The sequence below is a fragment of the Podarcis bocagei genome (assembly GCF_964188305.1).
Source record: "Podarcis bocagei genome assembly, chromosome: 9".
Classification (NCBI taxonomy): Eukaryota; Metazoa; Chordata; class Lepidosauria; order Squamata; family Lacertidae; genus Podarcis; species Podarcis bocagei.
In genome coordinates this window covers 80,511,341-80,533,302 of record NC_138134.1, presented here as the reverse complement: position 1 = coordinate 80,533,302, position 21,962 = coordinate 80,511,341, and the positions used below count along the sequence as shown (strand labels likewise).

General features: G+C 49.8%; 1 protein-coding gene across 2 annotated transcripts; it reads right to left on the bottom strand.

Annotated features, from left to right (window-relative positions):
- Window positions 1–146: 146 nt before the first annotated feature.
- IDH3B (isocitrate dehydrogenase (NAD(+)) 3 non-catalytic subunit beta) lies at window positions 147–21,511 on the bottom strand. Of its 2 annotated transcripts, none has more exons than XM_081209258.1 (12): window positions 21,412–21,511; window positions 14,904–14,981; window positions 13,713–13,811; window positions 13,134–13,254; window positions 12,710–12,770; window positions 11,814–11,946; window positions 10,357–10,490; window positions 9,463–9,565; window positions 9,025–9,171; window positions 8,817–8,911; window positions 8,278–8,338; window positions 147–350 (listed from the first exon to the last, which is right to left on the bottom strand). In XM_081209258.1, the coding sequence occupies exons 1-12, from the start codon at window positions 21,445–21,447 to the stop codon at window positions 273–275; spliced, it is 1,146 nt and encodes a 381-aa protein (XP_081065384.1). In that variant the 5' UTR covers window positions 21,448–21,511; the 3' UTR covers window positions 147–272. The 2 variants fall into 2 exon arrangements, with proteins under 2 accessions (XP_081065384.1, XP_081065383.1); XM_081209257.1 differs by lacking the exon at window positions 147–350 and adding an exon at window positions 5,513–6,520.
- Between the last annotated feature and the right edge of the window lie 451 nt (window positions 21,512–21,962).

The window sequence follows — 21,962 nt, the reverse complement described above, 5'->3', positions numbered from 1 at the left end:
TGCAAGATTTGCAGACTTCAGTTCTTTGCTTATAGCTGCTTTTCACTTGTCAGAGGTAGCTGAACTCCACGGCCGGCCACTTCTTCCCACTTTCCCCGAAGAGTCCTCCAAGGTCTGCTAGGGGTACTTCATGCACACAACTCATGGGAGTGGCCACATTCACTTTATTTGTGCAACACTGAACTAAGCTCACAATAAATTAATTGGCACAAGCAGAAAGCAGCATCATAATTCATTTCTGAGTTCCTTCCCCATGTGTTTCTTGAAAAGCCCTACTCGCTCAGAGCTGTGATAACGGCACGTGTGAAGTCATGGGATGTGGAGTAGCCGCCCATGTCTGGTGTCCGCACCTGTGAAGAGAGATGGGGAGGTTAGCAGAAAAGGCCATTTCTTCCACCAGAAGAGTCCTTTGTACAAGAATAATAATGTACCGCTTCCAAAACAAAGTCAGTAGGAACAATATATATTTATGGAGGGAGCAATATGTGCTTGTGTCTAGGAATTTTAAAACTTCCATATTTATTATGGCAGTGGCTCCAATTAGCTAAGTACTGTGGACCCTTTTTTTAACAAGGCCAAGCCATGGACCCCCAACTTTTGAAAATTGTGATCCTCATGGTGGTTTTACGTGACTGGTGCCACGGACCTCCTGGGTGGCCACCGACTAGGAACGACTGTATTATGGTATGAACTTGTATGGGTGGCAGTTATCCCAGGGTGGGGTGGAATTGTAAAAAGGAAATTCTGAGGGAAAGGAAATGCCAAACAGTACCAGGTGCCAATGTTAATTATGCAATTGCTAACTACCAAAACAGTGGGTTGCACATAATACATAATTGCAAAGAACTTTGAAGATTATAAAATTGCTTTGTCACATTAGAATCCTAGCAAAAAATGGCTTGTTTTCCCTGGATCCTAAGTCAAGAGGGAAGAGCAGCTAGAAAAATCTTCCAACAGACGATGGGGAGCGACTTGTTCAGGACTGCCATCTGCTGGAGTTTCAAATTAAAAAGATCATGCAACAGAGCGGGGTATTAAGACAGGACCTGAGGCCACACCGATGTGCCCTCATTTCTGTTGCAGATCCCATGATTTACAAACTGTCCTCCCTTCTAGTTTACAGTCTTTAAAATTATATATATATAAATTCTGTGGAATGCTGTGCAGACAGGGAACCAAGGCAAGAGCTGGGCCCACCGATCACTAACTGCAACGGATCTGCAGCCTTGGTGCTGCAGGAAAGAGCAAAGCATGGAGGTCTCTTCCTTTCTCTTGAGGCCACTGCTGGCTTTCTTATCCTTGACTGCCTGGCCAGCCTTTCAAGCTGTCTAGCCACCCTCCCTTTTTTGTTTTCCAAACTCTTGCTTTCGCCCCCAATTATTTTGGCCTATGGTGCAAAGGGGTGTTAGACGCTCTTTCCAATCTAGGCAAAAACTTCAGTTGTTAGAAGTTGAAGATAAACATGAGTGATCAGAAGCAACAGAGACAGAAATAGACTGGTGACATTTCATCTGGTGTTTATTTCGTCTTGTCTCTCTCCCGTCCTGCTTTGCTCAGCTCTTTTTATGGAAATAAGTGACTGCATCACAATGGTGGACATTGTTAGAAACTGAGATATGGAAGCCAGGAGCTAAGTGGCACCTTAAAATATGTTCATTCTTCACATGGTCTAGTCCTTCCCCTGCCCACCTTCCCTAATATTTTAAAGAAGGTCTCTTCTCCAGAGTGGCTGGAAGTGGGGAGGCAGAAAAAGGCCCTCTTTTCCTTCCACTCTGCAGGTTTAATCTGAAATCTCAGGTGCAGTACTGCACCCAGAGCTCAGAAACTGCTTGCACTAATGAAATTTCCTGTCGCAAAAGGCACCTAGAACAGTGGGAGTTTTGAACAGTAATTTCCTCTTTTTTAAAAAACTATAATGCAGCGGAGTCCTCCCATTTGATTGCTTTTGCCTGCTCATAAACGGGTCTGGTCAAAGAGGCTCCTTACAGTTCAGCAGCTTGCCGTTTACAATCTTGTAACAAAGATTGTAAACATTTCAAAATGCACAGTCAATTTCTAATTATTGTTTGAACACAAACTGAACTTTTAATATACCAAACATAATTTAACGGTAAACCAAGTTACACATAACATGTTTTATATTCCTAAAGGAACAAAGTGACTTTTGACGTGCGCTAACAAACTATTGCATATTCTCCATTTCTACCAAAATTTGGTATTCCCTTCCCCCCCCCCAAAAAAAACTCTCTAGCAAAGATCTGGTTCTTTTTCAGTGACTTCAGAAGACTTCTCTAAAGCTGTCTGGAGTTGGCAGACAGTACAAAGTCTTGCGGAAATCATTTTTGTGGCCAGTCCTTAATTTACTAGTAATCCATTTGATAGGGTGACATTTCTGGCATTATGTGTAAAACCTCTATTCTCACCACGCTGTCAAGTGCAGCAGCTGTTGCTGTGCTGCCCTCATTGTGTGCAAGTCTCGCCCTCCTACAAAGCCACGAAGCAAAATATGCAAGGACCCTTTTTAAGCAGGTCTGTGAAATAATCTTTTGGTTCTCACCTGACAGCGTTTTTAACCAATGTGTGGTCAGAGCTGTGAATGATGAGAAAATTGTTTGGACACCACGAAGTAGGAATCCCTGAGGTCCTAAAGAGTTTTTGTCCTTTCTGAGTAGTCTTTGTAATCTCAATTCCCCGCCCACCCAAATCAGGATTTTTCTTTCCTGTGGTGGGTTTGTCTGAGATCAGGTAATCCCTAGAAGTTCCTTTGGCAACTACCACTTAAACAGCAAGTGCAGGTGAATCTTCAATTGTGCGAGGGGAAAACGGCTTCCTCTCAACCGATGGGCAACAGAGTAGAAGCCTCGGGCGCGATAAAGCCCTGCCTGGTACTGTGGATTTCTTTTGCAATTATTGTAAAGTTCCACCGTGTTTCCACAGGACTGTTTGTTGTACCGGGGGAAGTTTAAGTTGAGGTCAAGCAGGATAAAAGATAAACAGAAAATCCTTGGAAGTAACAAATAGGCTTAGGGGTAGAATAAGGATACGTGGTAGTAAATATTAAGGATTAGAATATTAAAGGAGAAGAGGTTAGTAAATGAAAGGAGTTAATATTATTAGAAATATGACCTTTGAGAACTGTTATAAAGGTGATGTAATGAAATTCAGTTAGAGGGGATTCGAGGAAGTCAGTCAACAATGTGATGAAAGTTGGATATTTGAAGAGATCTTTTTTTCTTTCTTGTGTGTTTAGTTTATTGTAGTGTGGTGTGTGTTTTTTCTTTGTTGTGTATTTTGTTATGTTATTTTTGTGATGAATGTTGAAAAGCAATAAAATTTTTGGAAAAGGAAAATAAAAAGTTGAGGTCAGGCAGGGTCTGGGAGAGGAGCAAAGACAGGAGCGCAATCTGCAAGGATCTGAAGGGCTAGTCCTGCAGAAGCCAGAGCGGAGCCCTTTGTTGTCGCTGCAGAGCAGCACTGGCTGGGAAGGACAAAGCAGGAGATCTTGGCTGAAGGACAGGAGGACCGACAGCTTCCTAAGAGACAGGAGCTGCACCAAAGTGGGACCCTCTTCCTTGGGGGGCGTTGGGCTGTCCTCCGCTGGAGGGCTGACAGCCATCGTGTCAGGGATCCTGCCATGTGCAGGCAGCAGGGTGCGCTAAAAGACCGCAAAGGTCCTTCGCCACCCCACAGCTCCTGTTGCCTTTCTCACTGCTGCCACACAGGGAGCCAGCATTTCCCACCTGCTGTCTACAACCCCTTCCCCACCAGCTCAGACCCCGTAAGCACACACATGAAGGGAGGACCTTTGCCGCCCACCCCAGGCACAGCAAATATACTTACTTTCAGCAAATTGTTCATACTGTACAGGGGTCCCTTGGGACTCAAACACTGCGAACCTGGAAGGAAGTGTTCCTGTTTGCGAACTTTTTTCGGAAGCTGAACGTGCTCCGTTTTGAGTGTTACGCTGGGGTCTGTTTTTGCTATTTCGTTTGCCTTTGTTTTTGTGGCATTTTTGTTTTGTTTTTGTGACTGTGTGGAACCCAGTTCAGCTACTAATTGATTGTGTGACTGCAGAACATTGTTGCTTTCATTTTAGGGATCAGTGGTCTTGTTAGATAGTAAAATTCATGTTAAATTGCTGTTTTAGGGGTTGTTTTTAAAAGTCTGGTACGGATTAATCCGTTTTGCATGACTTTCTATGGGAAAGCGTGCCTTGGTTTTGGAACGGACTTATGGAATGGATTAATTTTGAGATCCAAAGTACCACTGTACTTATTTGCCATTTCGTGGCCTGTCGCCTGCCTGGGAGAGAGCCCTTTGGAGCTCTTCAGAGCTACCTCCTGTTTTCCATGAGTTTCGCTCGCAAGCCTGGCCACCTGACCTCTGACTCCAGATCTGGGAAACGCCCCCAGGCCCGGCACCATCCTTTGGGCACCCCACTTTTTACTTCTCTCCATTCACCCCTCAGCGCTTCCTGTTCCTTAAGCAGCTGTTCGCTCAGGGGCTTTTGGCCCTCGACTGGGCAAATGCTGCTAGGAAATTCTGGTCTGCTGCATCTTCCCAATCCTTGTAGAAGCCAGGGTGTCCCTCCTGCTCACTGAGGCGCTCAGAAGGGCAACTTCAGCAGCACTTTCCAGCATTGGTCAGGAACAGAGGGGGTTAAGCTGACATACTGAGTTTCCTGAATCCCCATTTATTTAAAAATATTTCTATGTCACCTTCCATAAATCCTAAGGCGCTTCACAAAGGACACCTTAGAAGTTCAATTGGCCCATCAGGGAAGAGGCTAAATGAACAGGCATCCCTACAAGCAGGCCAGCCAGCAAAATCCTTGGAGCTTAAATGATACCGCTGCAGGACCTACCTGGCTCAGTGAGCAGGAGGGAAAGTCCCCATTGCAGAGGGGGGGGACTTTTCACAGAAGGTGCACCCCCTCTTTTGCCACTGAAATGCCCTCTCCAGGGAGGCCTGCCTGGCACCCCCCACCATGGCTGTTTCTTCTTTGAACCTCTCACGTGTATAGTTCTAACTTGTGGGAATATCTAAACTACCTGGATGAATTGCTGGTGGTAAGCGTGATGTTCCCTTTCTATTTTAGTGATTACTGCTTTGCTAGCCATGCTATGTATGGTCATGCAATGATGCTGAAGGCGCAGGATGGACAGTGCGCAAATGAATATGGAGGCAGAGAGAGGAAGCTCTAGCAGGGCGGGAAGAGGACGTCTGTTGTTTCACACGGACATGGAACAAACGCTCGAGCCGGAAAGGGAGAGGGGAGCATCCGTGGGGCTCCGTTGGGGGGCCAAGAGCAGGGAGGGAGGGAGGCAGACCCAGGTGAAGCCTCTGGCTCCTGCCCACTCCAGGGCTGCCAGACCAGTTCCCCACGGCTGGAACTTCTCCAGGGGCCTGGTCTGGAGTCCAGAGGCCCAGTGCTCTCCCTCTGGGGTCCACAGCAGAGGTGTTGCCAGGAATCAGACACACACAGCCCCAAGGAGGGAGCAGAGCCACTTGGTGCAGAAAATCCGCAACGGTTTTATTCACAATTAATATGGAGTATGATGACAGCTGAGCACACGTGGGATTCTCTGCCCACACATTCACGCCAACACAGCCAGCTGGCCTCAAAATGAGACAACCCCCATGGGGGTCAAACCACCTCCTGACACAGGCACCACAGGCAGATTCCGACAAATCCCCATGACCTGGATTTCTGTGGGCCTAAAGGTCCATTTGCAGAGACTGGTGCCAGGCTGTCATGATTCTGCAAGGGACCACAGCTGTAACAAAATCTCCTTTTTGCCCTCCCCACCCCTCTCTCTCACACACAGAGCACTCCTCCTCCTGTGTCAGAACTGCAGGAACCAAGGGTACCCTCCTCAGCAGGGTGGGGGGACTGGGACCCTTCCCCACAAAGGTCACAGCATCGCCTGCAGAGCTCAGCTTTGCTGAAAAGGGACGATGGGCAGGAAAAACCTCTTGAAAGGGGGAGCAAGGCCAGTTCCAGCCTGGGCTTCAGTGGGAAGGGGGGTATTTCCACCCAGAAAGAGGTGGAATGGGAGGGGGCAGAGCAGCCTGAAGGACCCCAGCCTCTCAAGAGTGCCTGCTTTCAAAACTATGGGCAAGTCTTTGTGGGGGGGCTCCAGGGGGAGGCCTGCCTGGGGACCCCAGGCCTGGAGCACTTCCCAAAGGCTCACAGCACCGAGGAGTGTCCTCAATTCATCTATGGGACCCATACCCAGGGTTAAGAGATTGGGGGGGGGGGGCAAGAAAACATTCCCTCCCCAGTAGGGACCGGCCAGCTTCAGATCTGAGACGCAAGGGAGAGCACACCCAGATCTCTTCTGAGACAGGCAGCCCCGAGGGAGGAGGTGTCTGTGGCGCCCATGTGCTGGGGGGGCCGGGCGGTGAGCAGCCGAGGGCCAGGCCAGCCCTAGGCCCCGTAGTGGGGGTGCAAGTGGTCAATCACAGACTTGACGAAGTCAGAGGTGGTCGAGTAACCGCCCATGTCCTGCGTCCGCACCTACAATCCAACACAGGGAAGGAGGGGAGAGGGAGACAGACATGTGGCTGTGAGATGTGGGAGGGGGGAAACACGAACCCCCCCCCAAAAAAAAACAGGGAAGGGGACAGTCCCAAGCTGCACCCAGAGAAAGTGAGAGGCAAAGGGAGACACAGAGACACTCTCACCCCACCGAGGCCACAGACCACAAGACGGCACATCTGTGGACCCCACAAGACGGTCCACAGAAGGCTCTGAAGAGGGGAGACGACAGGACAAGGGGAAGAGCTGGGAGAAGGGGGCAGAAGACACAGGACCCCAGCCCCATTTCCCGCTGGATGCTAGCAAGTACACATGGCTGGCTGTTTGCAGCTGCGAAGAGGAGAGAGGCTGTGCTGGGAAGAGTCTCGTCCTGTGAATGGCACCAAGAACCAGCCGTGCCACAAGCGGCGAGGTCACCCCAAAGGGGTCTTCCTTAGGGGAGTCACAGGGATGGAACAACCGCACACACAAGATTCCCAATCAGGTTCTGCGTGAGAGAGAGGCGGCCCTGTTTGTGGCCAGGCCCCAGGGTGGGAGAAGTCTGAGATAGGTTGGGGGCAGGCACTAGAGTCCATCATCCCTTCCCTGCCAAGGGAATCTGATCTCTGAGAGCTGCGTCCACTGAGCTGCAGTTGCGCTGGTAAATGAGGAGGGGGGGGCGACTTGGGTGCCCAGGTGTTGAGCTCAGCGGGGGGGGGGGGGACGCCTGGCTGGTGTGGCTCCCAGGGGGGTGGACTGACCTCCACTCAGAGGGATGTGTGCCTGGCCCCCACTGGCCAATTTACCCAGGAGGCCTTTGGCTGAGCAGGAGACTTCCCTCCTGCTGCCGCTCTGTGATGCTGTTTTATTACTTTGGTCATTTTTGGGGTTTTATTTTAGGGGTTTTTGGTGGGGGCGCAGGAGAGGGCCTTCTGGGGAGCTGGGCTGCCTCCCTCCTTGCTGTCCTTCTGCTGGCAGATGAAGCCTCTTTTGTTCCAACAGGCCTTTGGGAACTGTTTTTTAAGCAAGGGCTTTTAATTGTGCTGTGCTGTTTTTGCAATCTGTATTTTAAAGGATTTAATTTTACGCTGTTTTAATTCTATTATAGTTTGGTCACTTTTTAACTTTTACAGTGGTACCTCGGGTTAAGAACTTAATTCGTTCCAGAGGTCCATTCTTAACCTGAAACTGTTCTTAACCTGAAGCACCACTTTAGCTAATAGTGCCTCCTGCTGCTGCCGCCAGGGCACGATTTCTGTTCTCATCCTGAAGCAAAGTTCTTAACCCGAGGTACTATTTCTGGGTTAGCGGAGTCTGGAACCTGAAGCGTATGTAACCCGAGGTACCACTGTATATGTTTTTTGCTTTTTGTATTTTATTTGTGCTGCTTTAATTTGTGTAAGCTGCCTTAAGTCCTGCGCTGAGGAAAAGGAGGGGTATAAATAAATATAATAATAATAATTTGAAAATAATTTTAAATAGGATATTTTTGTAATCCACCCGGGCACCATTTGATGAAGGGTGAGCTCTAAGTACAAACAAGCCCCAATAGCCTCCTCCTCCTGGGGGAGTGAGTCAGCTGCCCTGGCAAATTTTGCCCCCCCCCTTTCTCTCCTTGGCCTGAATTCCCCCCCCCCCAACTGCCCCAACAGAACCTGCCAGCCAGAACTGGGCACAACACGGAGGGAAGAGAAGCAGAGACAGGCTCAGCACACAGCAGAAAGGAAAGGACAGAAATCAGACAGCTCAATACTCACTTTGCCAACTTTGATCACCTTCCTCACGGCGTCCGAGATCATGGTGGAGTGGTATTCCAAGCTGGTCAGGGGAGGAGGAAAGAGGAGGCTGTCACGAGGAGTAATAACCCTGTGAGGGAGGCCACCCCGGCCATCACCTCTTCATAGCTATCAACCTTTCCCTTTTCTTGCAGGGAATCCTATTCGGAATAAGGGAATTTCCCTTTAAAAAAGGGAAATGTTGACAGCTATGCACCTCTTTAATCTTCTACCCTTGGGCAGGAGATATAGAAGTATAATCAGCCATACCAACAGGCTAAAAAACAGCTTTTGTCTGGGGGTTGTTAGGCTGTTGAACGGAAAATAACACAGTGAAATTGATTTGTGAGGTGGTGTGTTGTTCGAAAAGCACACAGAGTGCAATGAGACTGAGTGTTGTGGGGAAGGAAGGCTCATTTAATTTCACTGTACACAGGTTGTACAATGACAATGAAGGTGGTATTATTATGATTCTGCTGGAAGGCTCCCCGCCCTCTTGCCACTCAGCCCAGGGAACTCACTTGAGATGCCTCAACATGTTGGCCGAGGAGAGCAGCATGGCTGTGGGGTTGGCGATGTTTCTCCCCACAGCCTGAGCAAAGGGGTGACGGGCGCCCTGGAAGGAAGGAGAGAAAGGGGGAAATGCTCTCAGACACGTTGTGCCGCCCAGCTTCCTCTGAAGCCCCCGGGACGGAGGGAGGGCAAACCCGGCCCCGATCAGCTCCTCACCATCTCAAAGACGGCGTATTCAGCACTGTAGCTCTCTCCAGGAACCACGCCGGCCCCACCCACCAGGCCGGCCGCCAGGTTGTCGATGATGTTGCCGTACAAGTTGGGCATGACCAAGACGTCAAACTGGTAAGGGTTTTGCACCAGCTGGAAGGAAGACACCATCGCACACCATCGCACGTGGAATCGCGGCAGGAAGCACCCTCCCGTCATGCCAGTCTCATGGGCAGCTCACGGTTTTGTGCCCAAGCTCCTCTGCAGGCCACATGCCAGGAGGGGGTGAGGCCGCCCAGCAACCGAGACTTGCAGGGGCACACCGCCAACGCTGGGGGACTCCTCTGGCAACCCACAAGCCTGGGCAGAGGGGCAAGGGTCCCCAGGGGAACGTATCTGCTGAAGGAGGCAGCGGGGAGGGAGGGGCCGAGGGGCGTGGCCTACCTGCATGCAGCAGTTGTCTATGATCATGGTGTCAAATTTAATCTTGGGATACAACTCGGACACCTCTTTGCAGCAGCGCAGGAAAAGCCCATCGCCCAGTTTCCTGAGAGAGAGAGAGAAGGCAGTCTGAAATTCTGGACGCTGTCCCAAGGTAAGTGGGCAAGGTGGAAACAGGAGACAGACTTGGGGCGGTATTCAACTAAGGCTGACCCACTGCCTTGCCCCACCCTCCGCCCTAGGAGTCCACATAAGGGAGCTGCTCCTGGAGGAAGAACTGTGAGGGGAGAGACTCCATCAGGCAAGGCCTCCTTCCACCTGCCGTGCCCCACCCTCGGCCTCTCAATTTGTATTGTATTGTTTTATGTCCCGTTGTTTTATTGATTATAGTTTAGATATTATTGTAACTGTTGGGTGGATTTCTGTTTAACTTTTATATGTTGATATTATTATTTTATACTATTCTAATTGATTGTGGAATGTTACTTTTTTGATGTAGGCTGCCTATTTTAAAGTTATGTTTTATTATCACATTTTTGTATTGCGTTAGATTGTTATAAGATGTACATTTTTTGTTTCTTCAACTTGTGAACCGCCCTGAGTATTGTAAGATAGAAAGGCGATATACAAATTAAAAAAGATGATGATGATGAAAGTAAGGAGCATGTCCAAGTTAGGCCATTCATCTCAACAGGTCGGCCACTTCGTTCCATGGAACTGACTCTGTCACCAAGGGCCACAGAACAGCCGTTCAGCATCTGTAAGAACTTGACCCCTTAGTGTGGCAGCACAAACACTTGGGAACCCCCTGGGTGTTGAGATGGGGACTGGGGGTCAGTAACAGGAAAAGGAGCCCCCAGCCGGCCGGCCCCCACCCTCCCGCTGCTCCCCACTCACATGATGTTGGCTTTGTGGACGGCTGTGACCTTGGAGCGCCCTTTCTTGGTGGCAAAGTCAAAGGCAAACTTGGCAATGCGCTGCGACTTGGCCCGCGTGATGATCTTCATGCACTCGATGACACCCTTGGCACTCTGAGCACAGAGGGGGCACAAGCAGCACAAGCCACATGAAGGAAGGCTTTGCCCCCACCAAGGCCCCCGCCCCTTTCAAGCGTCAGGCCTCCTGGGCTCTGCTCAGAGACTGCCTCCACCTGCCTCTTCCTCCTCATCCGCCCCCTCCTGCCCAAGAACTCTTTCCTTTCAAACTTTATAACTTTAAGAACTGGTGCCCGGGTTTGCTTGTTTTACTCATCTCATCCCAACCCATTTCCTTTTGTGCTGTGTCTTTTGGAATGTAAGCCTGCAAGCAGAGGTTGTCTTGTACATCAACATTCTTAGGCAAGTTGCCCTTAGAGCTAAATGAACCTGCTTAGCATGAATGAATGAATCTGAAGCAAGCAGAGCCTGCCTTCTCCAGAGCCAAGGGGAGAAGCCCCACACCAGAGGGGTGTACAGTTAAGCAGACTGGCTCCTATCCCACTAGAAAACTACTTTGCCTGTTCCCCTTCCGACCCCCACCCCAAAGGTTCACACAAGCTTTGTCTCCTCCCCACTCCCCATTTTACTGTGGGGGCTGTCTGTGTACACAGCCTTTCGCTCCCGACCCCATCACCAAACGTTATGTTAGAAATGTCCTTCCCATTCACACAGAGGCTCTCACACTCCCTGCATCTCACTCAATTGTGTAACTTTAGGACTGCAGGATCAGCACAGCCAGGAACAGAAGCCCTCCCAGCAGATGCCAAATAATTTATTATTTATACCCAGCCACTCTGGGCGGCTTACAACAAAGTACTAAAATACAGTGGTCTGTTAAACAGTAAAAGCTTCCCTAAACAGGGCTGCCTTAAGATGTCTTCTAAATGTCAGGTAGTTGTTTATCGTTTTGACATCTGATGGGAGGGCGTTCCACAGGGCGGGCGCCACTACCAAGAAGGCCCTCTGTCTGGTTCCCTGTAGCCTCACTTCTCGCAGGGAGGGAACTGCCAGAAGGCCCTCGGCGCTGGACCTCAGAGTCCGGGTAGAATGATGGGGGTGGAGATGCTCCTTCAGGTATACTGGACCGAGGCCGTTTAGGGCTTTAAAGGTCAGCACCAGTACTTTGAATTGTGCTCGGAAACGTACTGGGAGCCAATGTAGGTCTTTCAAGACCGGTGTTATGTGGTCTTGAAAGATCTATGAGCTACGTGCTTTTCAAAAGACACCTAAAGGCAGCCCTGTTCAGGGAAGTGATGCTGTATAGTGTTTTGACTCTCTTTTGTCAGGAGCTGCCCAGAGTGGCTGGGGTCACCCAGCAAGATAGGTGGCATGTAAATTATATATATTTATTTTCATTACTGTATTGGCAGCACTCACCTCGTGCTCCAGGGAGCTGTACTCGCCCTCCGTCTGCTCACGGATGATCACCAGGTCCAGGTTGTTGTGCCGCGTTTTGTAGCCGGGCAGGCTGTTCACACGGACCACGTTGGCAAAGAGGTCCAGCTTGCGCCTGGAAGAGGGAAGCCAGAGTTACGGAGAAAACCGACCACCACCACCATTTTGAAGTGCTGTGTCAACACCAGCCGGCCCCACATCCTCCAACTCAATCTGCCCCCATGGCTGCTCATTCAATTCTGTCTGTTCAGTCACCGTGATGGGCTGGCCCAGCAATAAATAATGATGATGATGATGATAAATAAAATAAATAAAAAGAATAATAAAAATATGCCGCCCATCTGAGTGCGTTGCCCCAGCCACTCTGGGCGACTACCAACAAAATCTAAAACCATCACACATTAAAACCTTCCCTATCCAGGGCTGCCTTGAATAAGGCAAAGGCACCTGAGCCGTGGCTTTCCCCTCGCCTGTCTGCCCCCATACGTGATCTACCTCGCCCCTCTGAAACGCATTTAAGCCACGCTCCTTGGAGTGCAGCAAGACTGGCACCAGAAACTTCATTGGTAACTAACTCTCATTTCGCTTTGTATTTAGGTATTTAAGGCTAGACGGATTGGTGGATTGTTGTTTTTTTTGCAGTGTGTGGTATTATTCTGTTTGCTAAATTGTTGTTTTTTGTCATTTTTTAATATCCTGACATGCTTCTCATTTCGGATGTTTGCTGCTTTGGGTGCAGCTCATTGTGGAAAAGCAGCAGATAGGGAAACACACCCTTTCCATCCTTTCAGACGACAGCAAATTGGATGCCTTTAGCTGGATGGTGGCAGCATTTGAAGTTTATCTAGTCTCCCCGGTGCAAGGCTGCCAAAACTTACCTGAGCCTCATGTCGTAGGAGGCCAGTTCCCCTTTGTATTCCATGGGGGTGTGGATCTTTCCTGCAATGGCGAGAGACAGTGAGAAAAGACCCCAGCCCTCTGCAGAGGAGAGCCACAGGGTGATAAGGGGATGGGAGCCCCCGTGAAGGTGCTATTGGCAGCCCAGAGAAAGCCGTCTCCTTGCAAGATGTAAGCCACTTCCCCATGGCCCGGATCAGGCATAGGCAAACTCCAGCCCTCCAGATGTTTGGGTCTACAATTCCCATTATCCCTAGCTAACAGGACCAGTGGTCAGGGATGATGGGAATTGTAGTCCCAAACATTTGGAAGGCCGAGTTTGCCTATGCCTGGCCCAGTTGCACGCCACGGGCCTCTAAGGCGTATGAAGGAAGCCTTGCCCACCAACCTCCCCTCACGCCGTACCCATGAGGGCCACTTTGCTCTTGTCCATGGAGCCAAGGACTTGATCCAGGATCTCCTCTGAAGCCATGTTCTGCACCTCACTCAGGTGGTGCTCATCAAACTGCACAGGGACACCAGCCGCCTGCAGAAACACACAGGAGGGGAGAAAGTGGGGTGTCGTGCTGCTGGGTCACATGGCCAGGGTGGGCCCCTTCTGCCCCTGGAGATCTCTGACTTCCATGCAGAAGAAAGCAGTGCACCCCTCTCCGCCTCTTGCAAGGAATGTCACATGCGGAAAGGGAATCCTGTCGAGGTGCGGGGGCACTGCGAAACACCCATACTGGCTGTCACAGGCACCCCCAAGGATGAGCCAAGCCAGGAGAGATTTTTCCCAGCAAGCCTGTCATGCAGCTGGGCTTGGGACTCTGATCTGAGCCCCACTGTCTTGACCTGAGGACCAGACCTTGGGGCTTGACAACATAGATGCCACGGCTTAATTCAGGGCAAGAGACTGGAGCGTCTCAGCCAGCCAGCCAGCCCTTTGCCTCCTCCCCAAAGCCAAGCTCTTGAGAAATTGCCAAGCGAAGCAAGCGCTCTTACCTTGAAGACTTCCTTGACGGAGTGCATGAGTTCAGGGCCCACACCATCCCCTGGGATCATGGTGACGGGGAACACCCCCTCCGAGCTGAAGCTCTCCGCCTAGAAGAGAGCACAGAGTCACACCCAGCCTGATCCTCAGAGCAAGGGGAGCAGATCTGGGTTTTGCTCCCCATCCTTTAGAAGAGGTTAAAAAAAAACAACCATCTAAACTGGGGGATATTATGCAAATCAGATATGCAGCTAAATGAGCACCCTGGCAGGAGCTGAACTGATTTATCTCTTTTTAATGAAAACTTAAGTCATAGAACTGTCACACCAAGGGTCATCTGGTCCAGCCCCCCACAATGTAATATAATAATAATAATAATAATAATAATAATAATAATAATAATAATAATAATAATGATAATTATTATTATTATTATTATTATTATTATTATTATTATTATTAATACCCCGCCCATCTGGCTGAGTTTCCCCAGCCACTCTGGGCAGCTCCCAATTGAGTATTAAAAACAATACAGCATTAAACATTAAAAACTTCCCTAAACAGGGCTGCCTTCAGATGCCTTTTAAAAATAGGATAGTTGCTTATTTCCTTGACATCTCATGTGTGGTGGTCACGTGGGATCATAGCAATCCAACCTGACCACCACATGATGGGAGGACGTTCCACAGGGTGGGTGCCACTTCCGAGAAGGCCCTCTGTCTGGTTTCCTGTAACCTCACTTTTTGTAATGAGGGAACTGCCGGAACGCCCTTGGAGCTGGACCTCAGTGTCCAGGCAGAATGATGGAGGTGGAGACGCTCCTTCAGGTATACTGGGCTTGAAAGGTCAGCACCAACACTTTGAATTGTGCTCGGAAACGTACTGGCAGCCAATACAGATCTCTCAGGACAAGTGTTATGTGGTCCCAGCGGCCGCTCCCAGTCCCCCGTCTGAATTTTAAAAAAGAACTTTAGGGAAAAAAGCACTGCACATACACTGGTGGCCCTTACAACAACCCTGTAAGGTATGACAGTATTTTTAGCCTCCTTTTGCAGATGAGCTACAGCTCTCTTAACATTTCGTACACTGCTTCAGATGTTGGTTGCAACACAGAACTGTGACATAGAAATGCCATCAATAAACAGAGGAAGCCTGGAGCTGGAAGAAGGGAGAGCATCTCCAAGAGAGAGGAGGGGCCTTACCTTGGCTGGCTTCTGCAGAACTGCAGCTGAGGTGCTGAGGCTCCTCCATGCCCCACAGCTCTGTGACAGCAGAAGACTCTGCAATTGAAAAGGAATTATTATTATTATTATTATTATTATTATTATTATTATTATTATTATTATTAATTTCTTCCCTGCCCATCTGGCTGTTTCCCCAGCCACTCTTGGAAGCTTCCAACAAAAGATTAAAAATACACTAAAACATCGGTCATTAAAAACTTCCCTAAACAGGGCTGCCTTCAGATGTCTTCTAAAAGTCAGATAGTTGTTTATTTCCTTGACACCACTGAGAAGGCCCTGTGCCTGGTTCCCTGTAACTTGGCTTCTCGCAGTGAGGGAACCACCAGAAGGCCCTCGGAGCTGGACCTCCGTGTCCGGGATGAACAATGGGAGTAGAGACGCTCCTTCAGGTATAATGGGCCAAGGCCGTTTAGGGCTCTAGCTTCTGATATAAGGAGCTGATCCCATATAAGCAAGGCTCAACCTCTAGCTTTACTCCTTAGGCTTTACTAAGGCAGAAATAACATTGAATTAAACACATGCCTGGCGTGCTCTGGTCCATGGGGTCACGAAGAGTCGGACACAACTAAACAACTCAACAACAACAAACACAAACACATTCGAAACCATCCAAGTCAGTGGCCACCAGTACATCTTGTGACAGTGAGTTTGTGGACTATGCTGAAATGACAAAACTAACTGGAAAGCTCAGAAATCAAGATGGTAAGAAATTTTTAAAAGAATGGGAAATGTTTATTATGTACAGTGGACGCTCAGGTTGCGAACGTGATCTGTGCGGGAAGCACATTCGCAACCCTCAGCATTCACAACCCACAGCGCTGCGTCTGCACACGCAAGGGTTGCGATTTGGCACTTCTATGCAAAGCGCGATTTAGCACTTCTGCGCATGCGCAAGAACCAAAACCCAGAAGTAACTGTTTCAGTACTTCCGGGTTCAGTGCGGTGCGCATCCCGAAATCGCGCAACCTGAAGCGTCTGTAACCCGAGGTATGACTGTATTTGCAAAAGTATTGTAAACAGGTTAATGCACTGGCAGGATTTTAAGAACACTTGTAATTTTACAATACAGGAAATTTGAGGTAGAAAAAATAATTTGGAGTATAGTTTGGATTTGATACCCCGCTCTATCACTACCCAAAGGAGTCTCAAAGCGGCTGACATTCTCCTTTCCCTTCCTCCCCCACAACAAACACTCTGTGAGGTGAGTGGGGCTGAGAGACTTCAAAGAAGTGTGACTGGCCCAAGGTCACCCAGCAGCTGCATGTGGAGGAGCAGAGACACGAACCCGGATCACCAGATTACGAGTCTACCGCTCTTAACCACTACACCACACTTGGATCTCATGCAGTTGAAAAGGGAATTTAAGGAAAGGGGGGGGGGGGGAATCATGGGATTCAGAGAATCCCATTTTATGGATTTGATATTGTTGTTGTGTATAAGTTTCTTTGTTTGTGGTTGTTGCTGTGTTTGTTGTTTGCTTTTTGTTGTTGAAAATATAATAAAAATATTATAAAAATAAAAATAATCTTGTGACAGTGAATTCCACAGGTCAGAATGGGGAACCTTTGGCCCTCCAGATGTTGCTGGACCCCCCAACTCCCACCAGCCCCAGTCATTATGTTAACTATCTTTCAATTCCTGGCAGGAAGCCTTATTTTAGATTTGCACTGATTGCAGATTTGCAACTGGGCCAAGTTCAAGGTGCTATTGTTAGTATTTAAAGCTCTTAAGAACTGGGAACTAGCGGACCAGGAAGATCACCTTACTGCAACTGCTTTGGTCGGTGGAATTAGCACTACTGCAAGTGTCACATAATACCCATTCTGCACTTGTAATAACTAATTCATCTAGTGTGGCAGCACCTGCACTTTGGGACTCCCTGCCTGTTGACACCAAGCAGACACCTTCACTGCTAAAAACACTCTTGTTTAGACAAGGCTACTCAGATGCTTAGATAGTGGATGCGAATTTTAACACATCTCAGTATTTTAACTTCTTGTGCATTTTAAGCTACTGTAATTTTTTCTTGATGATGATTTTCTTTTTTCATCTTTTCACAAATGTCTTTGAGGTGTTCTTCTTACAATCAAGCCACGTATACATTTTATGAAATAAATAATTCTAGAGACAAGCTTCTTCCTGAAAGGCTGCCGTTTTCACAAGTTCTTTGGGGGTACGCAGCGCTGGGGCCCAGGCGCCTCCTCATGTGCCAGCCATCCCTGGGGTTCCCTGCCCAGGAAGACTCGGAAGGCAAACTCCTTGAGGCGGGGGTCTCTCTTGGGGGCCCTGGCTGCTGTTGGACTACAACTCCCATCATCCAGCGGTTGCAGGACCAGTGGGGAGGGACAGCCGGGGACCCATGTCAGACCTGGGGGAGACCAGGGTTCAAATCCCTTGGCCATTAAGCCAAGGGGTGACATTGGGGGCTTGTTGCTGCCTCTCAGCCTGATCCTCCCTGGCAGGGCTGTTGTGGGCATTGAATGGCTTCCAGGACCTGGGGAGACCAGGGTTCAAATCCTGCCCCTGCATGTCCACAAAGCCCACTGGGTGTGACCTTGGGGGCCCATCGCCACCTCTCAGCCTGACCCTATCTGGCAGGGCTGTTGTGGTGGGCATTGTACACCCTTGTGCAAATTAACTGAAACAAAGCATGTTTTCTATCTTACTCGTAATCCCGTACAGTCATAACTCGGGTTAAAGTTGCTTCAGGTTGGGCATTTTCTGAAGAATACCTGTGTATGTGGAGAAGTGTGCATGCACATGAAAGCTCATACCGATAACTAACTTAGTTGGTCTCTAAAGTGCTAATGGAAGGGGTTTTTTCCCGTTTGAAACTAGTTAGACTCCCGTTGTTATTCCGGGAGGATTGCTCTTTCAGAGCTCTGCCATCACCGGCGATCTCCGGCATTGAATGTGTTGGTCTCGTGTGGGGCACCAAGGAGAGCTTGGCTGTCTGGCTGGTGTACCGACCACCCAGCACATCTGCAGCCACCCTGTCAGATCTGCTGGAGGTGGTGGCGGGCTGGGCCTTGGAGTTCCCAAACCTACTGGTTTTGGGAGACTTCAACGTCCATGCCGATGCCGCTCCCTCCTCACAGGCTCTAGACCTAGTGACTTCCATGGCAACACTAGGGCTCTCCCAGTTTGTTTTGGGCCCCACTCATCAAGCAGGCCACACGCTGGATCTGATCTTTGGGGCTGGCATAGATGTGATCATGCTCCCCGCTGTGAAAGTGCCATGGTCTGATCACTACGCTTTAAAAGCCAAGATTGACTTCCCGCTCCTCCCCGGCTCGGGTGGCGAACCTATTTGGGCTCGTCCGCGAAAACTGATGGATCCTGATAGATTCCGACAAGCCTTGCGGAACCCTGCTCCTCCTGGCGACTCATTAGATGACCTTGTTGAGGACTGGAATAACCGGCTCTTGGCAGCCATTGATGAGATCGCGCCTAAGCGCCCTCTGCGACCCCGTCGAAACCGGGCCCCTTGGTTTACTGAGGAGCTCCGGAAAATGAAGCGGGATCTCAGACGGCTAGAGCGAGTATGGCGACGGACTCGTGACGGAGCCTCAAGAACATCTTATAGGACGCTTATGAAAGCCTATGAGATGGCTATGAAAGCTGCTAAGAAATCTTACTTTGCAGCTTCCATTGCATCCGCTAGCTCTCGCCCGGCACAACTTTTTAGAATAATTAGGTCAATAACGTCCTTAGGAGGACAACCAAATTTAAGCACAAATTCGACCCACAGCTGTGAGGCATTCGCGAGCTTTTTTGCGGAGAAAGTCCTGTTGCTCCGCCGTGACCTCCCTGCCAATTTAGATACAGTGACTGAACTGGAGGCCCCTCGACTGACTTCAGGTCCAGTGTTGGACCATTTCGATCGGATACTCCCTACTGATGTGGATAGATTCCTCCAAGTTGGTAGGCCCACCACCTGCCTCCTTGATCCGTGCCCGTCTTGGCTGATTAGGGAGTGTCCAGATGTTGCGCGGACCCCCCTGGTTGAAATTATCAATTTGTCCCTTGACACGGGGACATTCCCAGGGGAACTGAAGGAAGCAGTGGTGCGTCCACTCCTAAAGAAAACTTCATTAGATCCCTTAGACCTATCCAATTACCGCCCAGTTTCAAATCTTCCATACCTGGGTAAGGTAATTGAGAGAGCGGTTGCTGAACAGCTTGGTAGGTTTCTGGAGGAAACATCGGCATTAGATCCATTTCAGTCCGGTTTCCGTCCTGGTTTTGGGACGGAGACGGCTCTGGTTGCCCTAACAGATGATATCCGTAGACAACTGGATCGAGGCGGGTCAGGACTGCTGATCCTTTTAGATTTATCAGCAGCTTTTGACATGGTCGATCATGATCTTCTGGACCATCGCCTTGCAGACGTGGGGATACAGGGCATAGCCCGTAACTGGTTGTGCTCTTTTATCTCTGGTCGGGGACAGAGGGTGGCACTAGGGAGGGAAATGTCGTCACGCCACTCCTTGGTGTGTGGAGTGCCGCAGGGCGCAATTCTGTCCCCAATGCTTTTTAACATCTTTATGCGCCCCCTTGCTCAGATTATCCGGAGCTTTGGGCTGGGCTGTCACCAATATGCTGATGACACTCAGCTCTATCTACTGATGGATGGCCACACCAACTCGGCCCCTTACACACTGACCAGATGCTTGGAAGCTGTGGCTGGATGGTTTCGTGGGAGCCGATTGAAACTAAATCCTTCAAAGACAGAGGTCCTATGGCTAGGTCGGGATAGCATGGGGATGAGGGACCAACTCCCTTCTCTTGCGGGGGCCCAATTAGTGCCATTACCTTCCGTTAAGAGTTTGGGTGTAATCCTTGACGCCTCCCTTTCCATGGAGGCGCAAGTCACAGCAACAGCCAAGGCGACATTTTTCCACCTTCGCCGCATCAAGCAGTTGGTCCCTTACCTTTCCCGCCCCGACCTGGCCACAGTGATCCATGCGACAGTCATCTCCAGGCTTGATTACTGTAACTCGCTCTACGCGGGGCTGCCCTTGAAGCTGTCCCAGAAACTCCAGCGGGTACAGAATGCTGCAGCGAGGCTCCTCACGGGGTCTCTGCCATGGGAGCATATTCATCCAGTGCTTTTCAAGCTGCACTGGCTCCCGGTGGAGTACAGGGTCAGATTTAAGGTGCTGCTTTTGACCTTTAAAGCCCTTCACGGCCTAGGACCCTCGTACCTACGGGACCGCCTCGCCTGGTATGCCCCACGGAGAGCCTCAAGGTCCATAAATAACAACACCCTAGTGGTCCCGGGCCCTAAGGAAGTTAGATTGGCTTCAACCAGAGCCAGGGCCTTTTCAGCACTGGCCCCAACTTGGTGGAACGCTCTGTCTCATGAGACCAGGGCCCTGCAGGATCTGATCTCTTTCCGCAGGGCCTGTAAGACAGAGTTGTTCCGCCTGGCCTTTGGATTGGAGCCAATTTGATTCCCTCCGCCCCCTTTTTCTTTTTTCTTTTCCTTCTCCTGCAATGAGGCTCCATTTTAATATTTTAATGTTCCATTATTTTAATGTTGTATTTTATTTTTGTTTTTAAGTTGTAATCACTCATCTTGTTTTTATTATTGCTTGTAAGCCGCTCTGAGCCCGGCCTTGGCTGGGGAGGGCGGGGTATAAATAAAAAATTATTATTATTATTATATTATTATAACAAACCATTCTCAAATGCTGCTTAAGAATAGAGGGGATTGTATCCGTGACAAATGTATGTATACAGTGGTACCTCGGGGTAAGTACAGTCATGCCTCCGGTTGAATGTGCTTTGGGTTGAGCGCGTTAAAGTTGCGCTCTGCGGCAACCCAGAAGTAATGGAGTGTGCTACTTCCGGGTTTCACTGCTCATTTTGAGCATCTGCGCATGTGCGGAAGCGGCAAAATGCGACCGTGCATGCGCAGACGCGCCATCACAGCTTATGTTGCATTCAGGATGTGAATGGGGCTCCGGAACGGATCCTGTTTGCATCCCGAGGTACCACTGTACTTAATTCATTCCGGAGGTCCGTTCTTAACCTGAAACTCTTCTTAACCTGAAGCACCACTTTAGCTAATCGGGCCTCCCGTTGCCGCTGCTCCGCCAGAGCACGATTTCCGTTCTCACCCTGAAGCAAAGTTCTTAACCCGAGGTACTATTTCTGGGTTAGCGGAGTCTGTAACCTGAAGCGTCTGTAACCCGAGGTACCACTGTATCTGAGTTTTGTACAATAATAAGCACATTGTTTGTTCCATTAATTGTTTGTTTCCGCTAATTTCCCCCCGGGTGTCGGGGGAGGGAGGACGAAGGGGGGTGGGCATGTCCCCCGCCAGGGGGGCCCACAGGGTCGCCCTCGCCCTGCGGGGGGCTGAGGCTGGCAGAGGCGGGGCGGGGGGCAGTTCCAGAGGGGCGGGGGGCTCAGCGACTCCTGCCAAAGGGCCCCCCCCCGTCCGCTCCCCTTCACTCACCCTGGCAACCGCCCGGACACCGCTCAGCGCCGCCATCTTGCCGCCCCACAATGCTCCGCGGCCCGGAAGGAGGGCGCCACCATCGAGGGAGCGCGGGCAGAGCGGCGCCAAGGATCCGGTTCCGGAATTCCAACCCGCCTTGGAAGCCTGACATCTCGCGCATGCGCACACGTGTGCGCCTCGTGCCCAGCCTGAGACAGGAGCCATATACATCTATCTATCTAAATATAATCTCTATTATTATTGTTGTTGTTGTCTTTTATGCCTCTGTGTCATAAAAATGCACATTATTCCTTCCTGTAGCAAGAAAGCCTTGCAGTAAAATCCCTACCAAACAGGTTGAAATCCGAAGTCCGGCATCTGCCCCTGTGGAAAGACGAATTCTTGATGGCCTGGAATAAAAAGAAAGTTTTCTGCTCGGCAGGCATCCCCTGCCAAATCTCCAGTGGCAGGGAGTTCCACAGGACACGAAAGGCCCAATCTCTCCAACGGGCAGCGGTTTAAGAGCCAGGGTATCCCTGTACATCTAGCAGATCTGCAGATTTCCATGA

Excerpts from the sequence above, each read along its gene's own strand:
- IDH3B (XM_081209257.1), bottom strand. The coding sequence starts at position 21,447 with ATGGCGGCGCTGAGCGGTGTCCGGGCGGTTGCCAGG. Across the intron at positions 9,172-9,462 it reads TAGACAACTGCTGCATGCAG|CTGGTGCAAAACCCTTACCA; the intron begins GTAGGCCACGCC and ends TCTTCCTTCCAG. Across the intron at positions 8,912-9,024 it reads AATACGCCGTCTTTGAGATG|GGCGCCCGTCACCCCTTTGC; the intron begins GTGAGGAGCTGA and ends CCTTCCTTCCAG.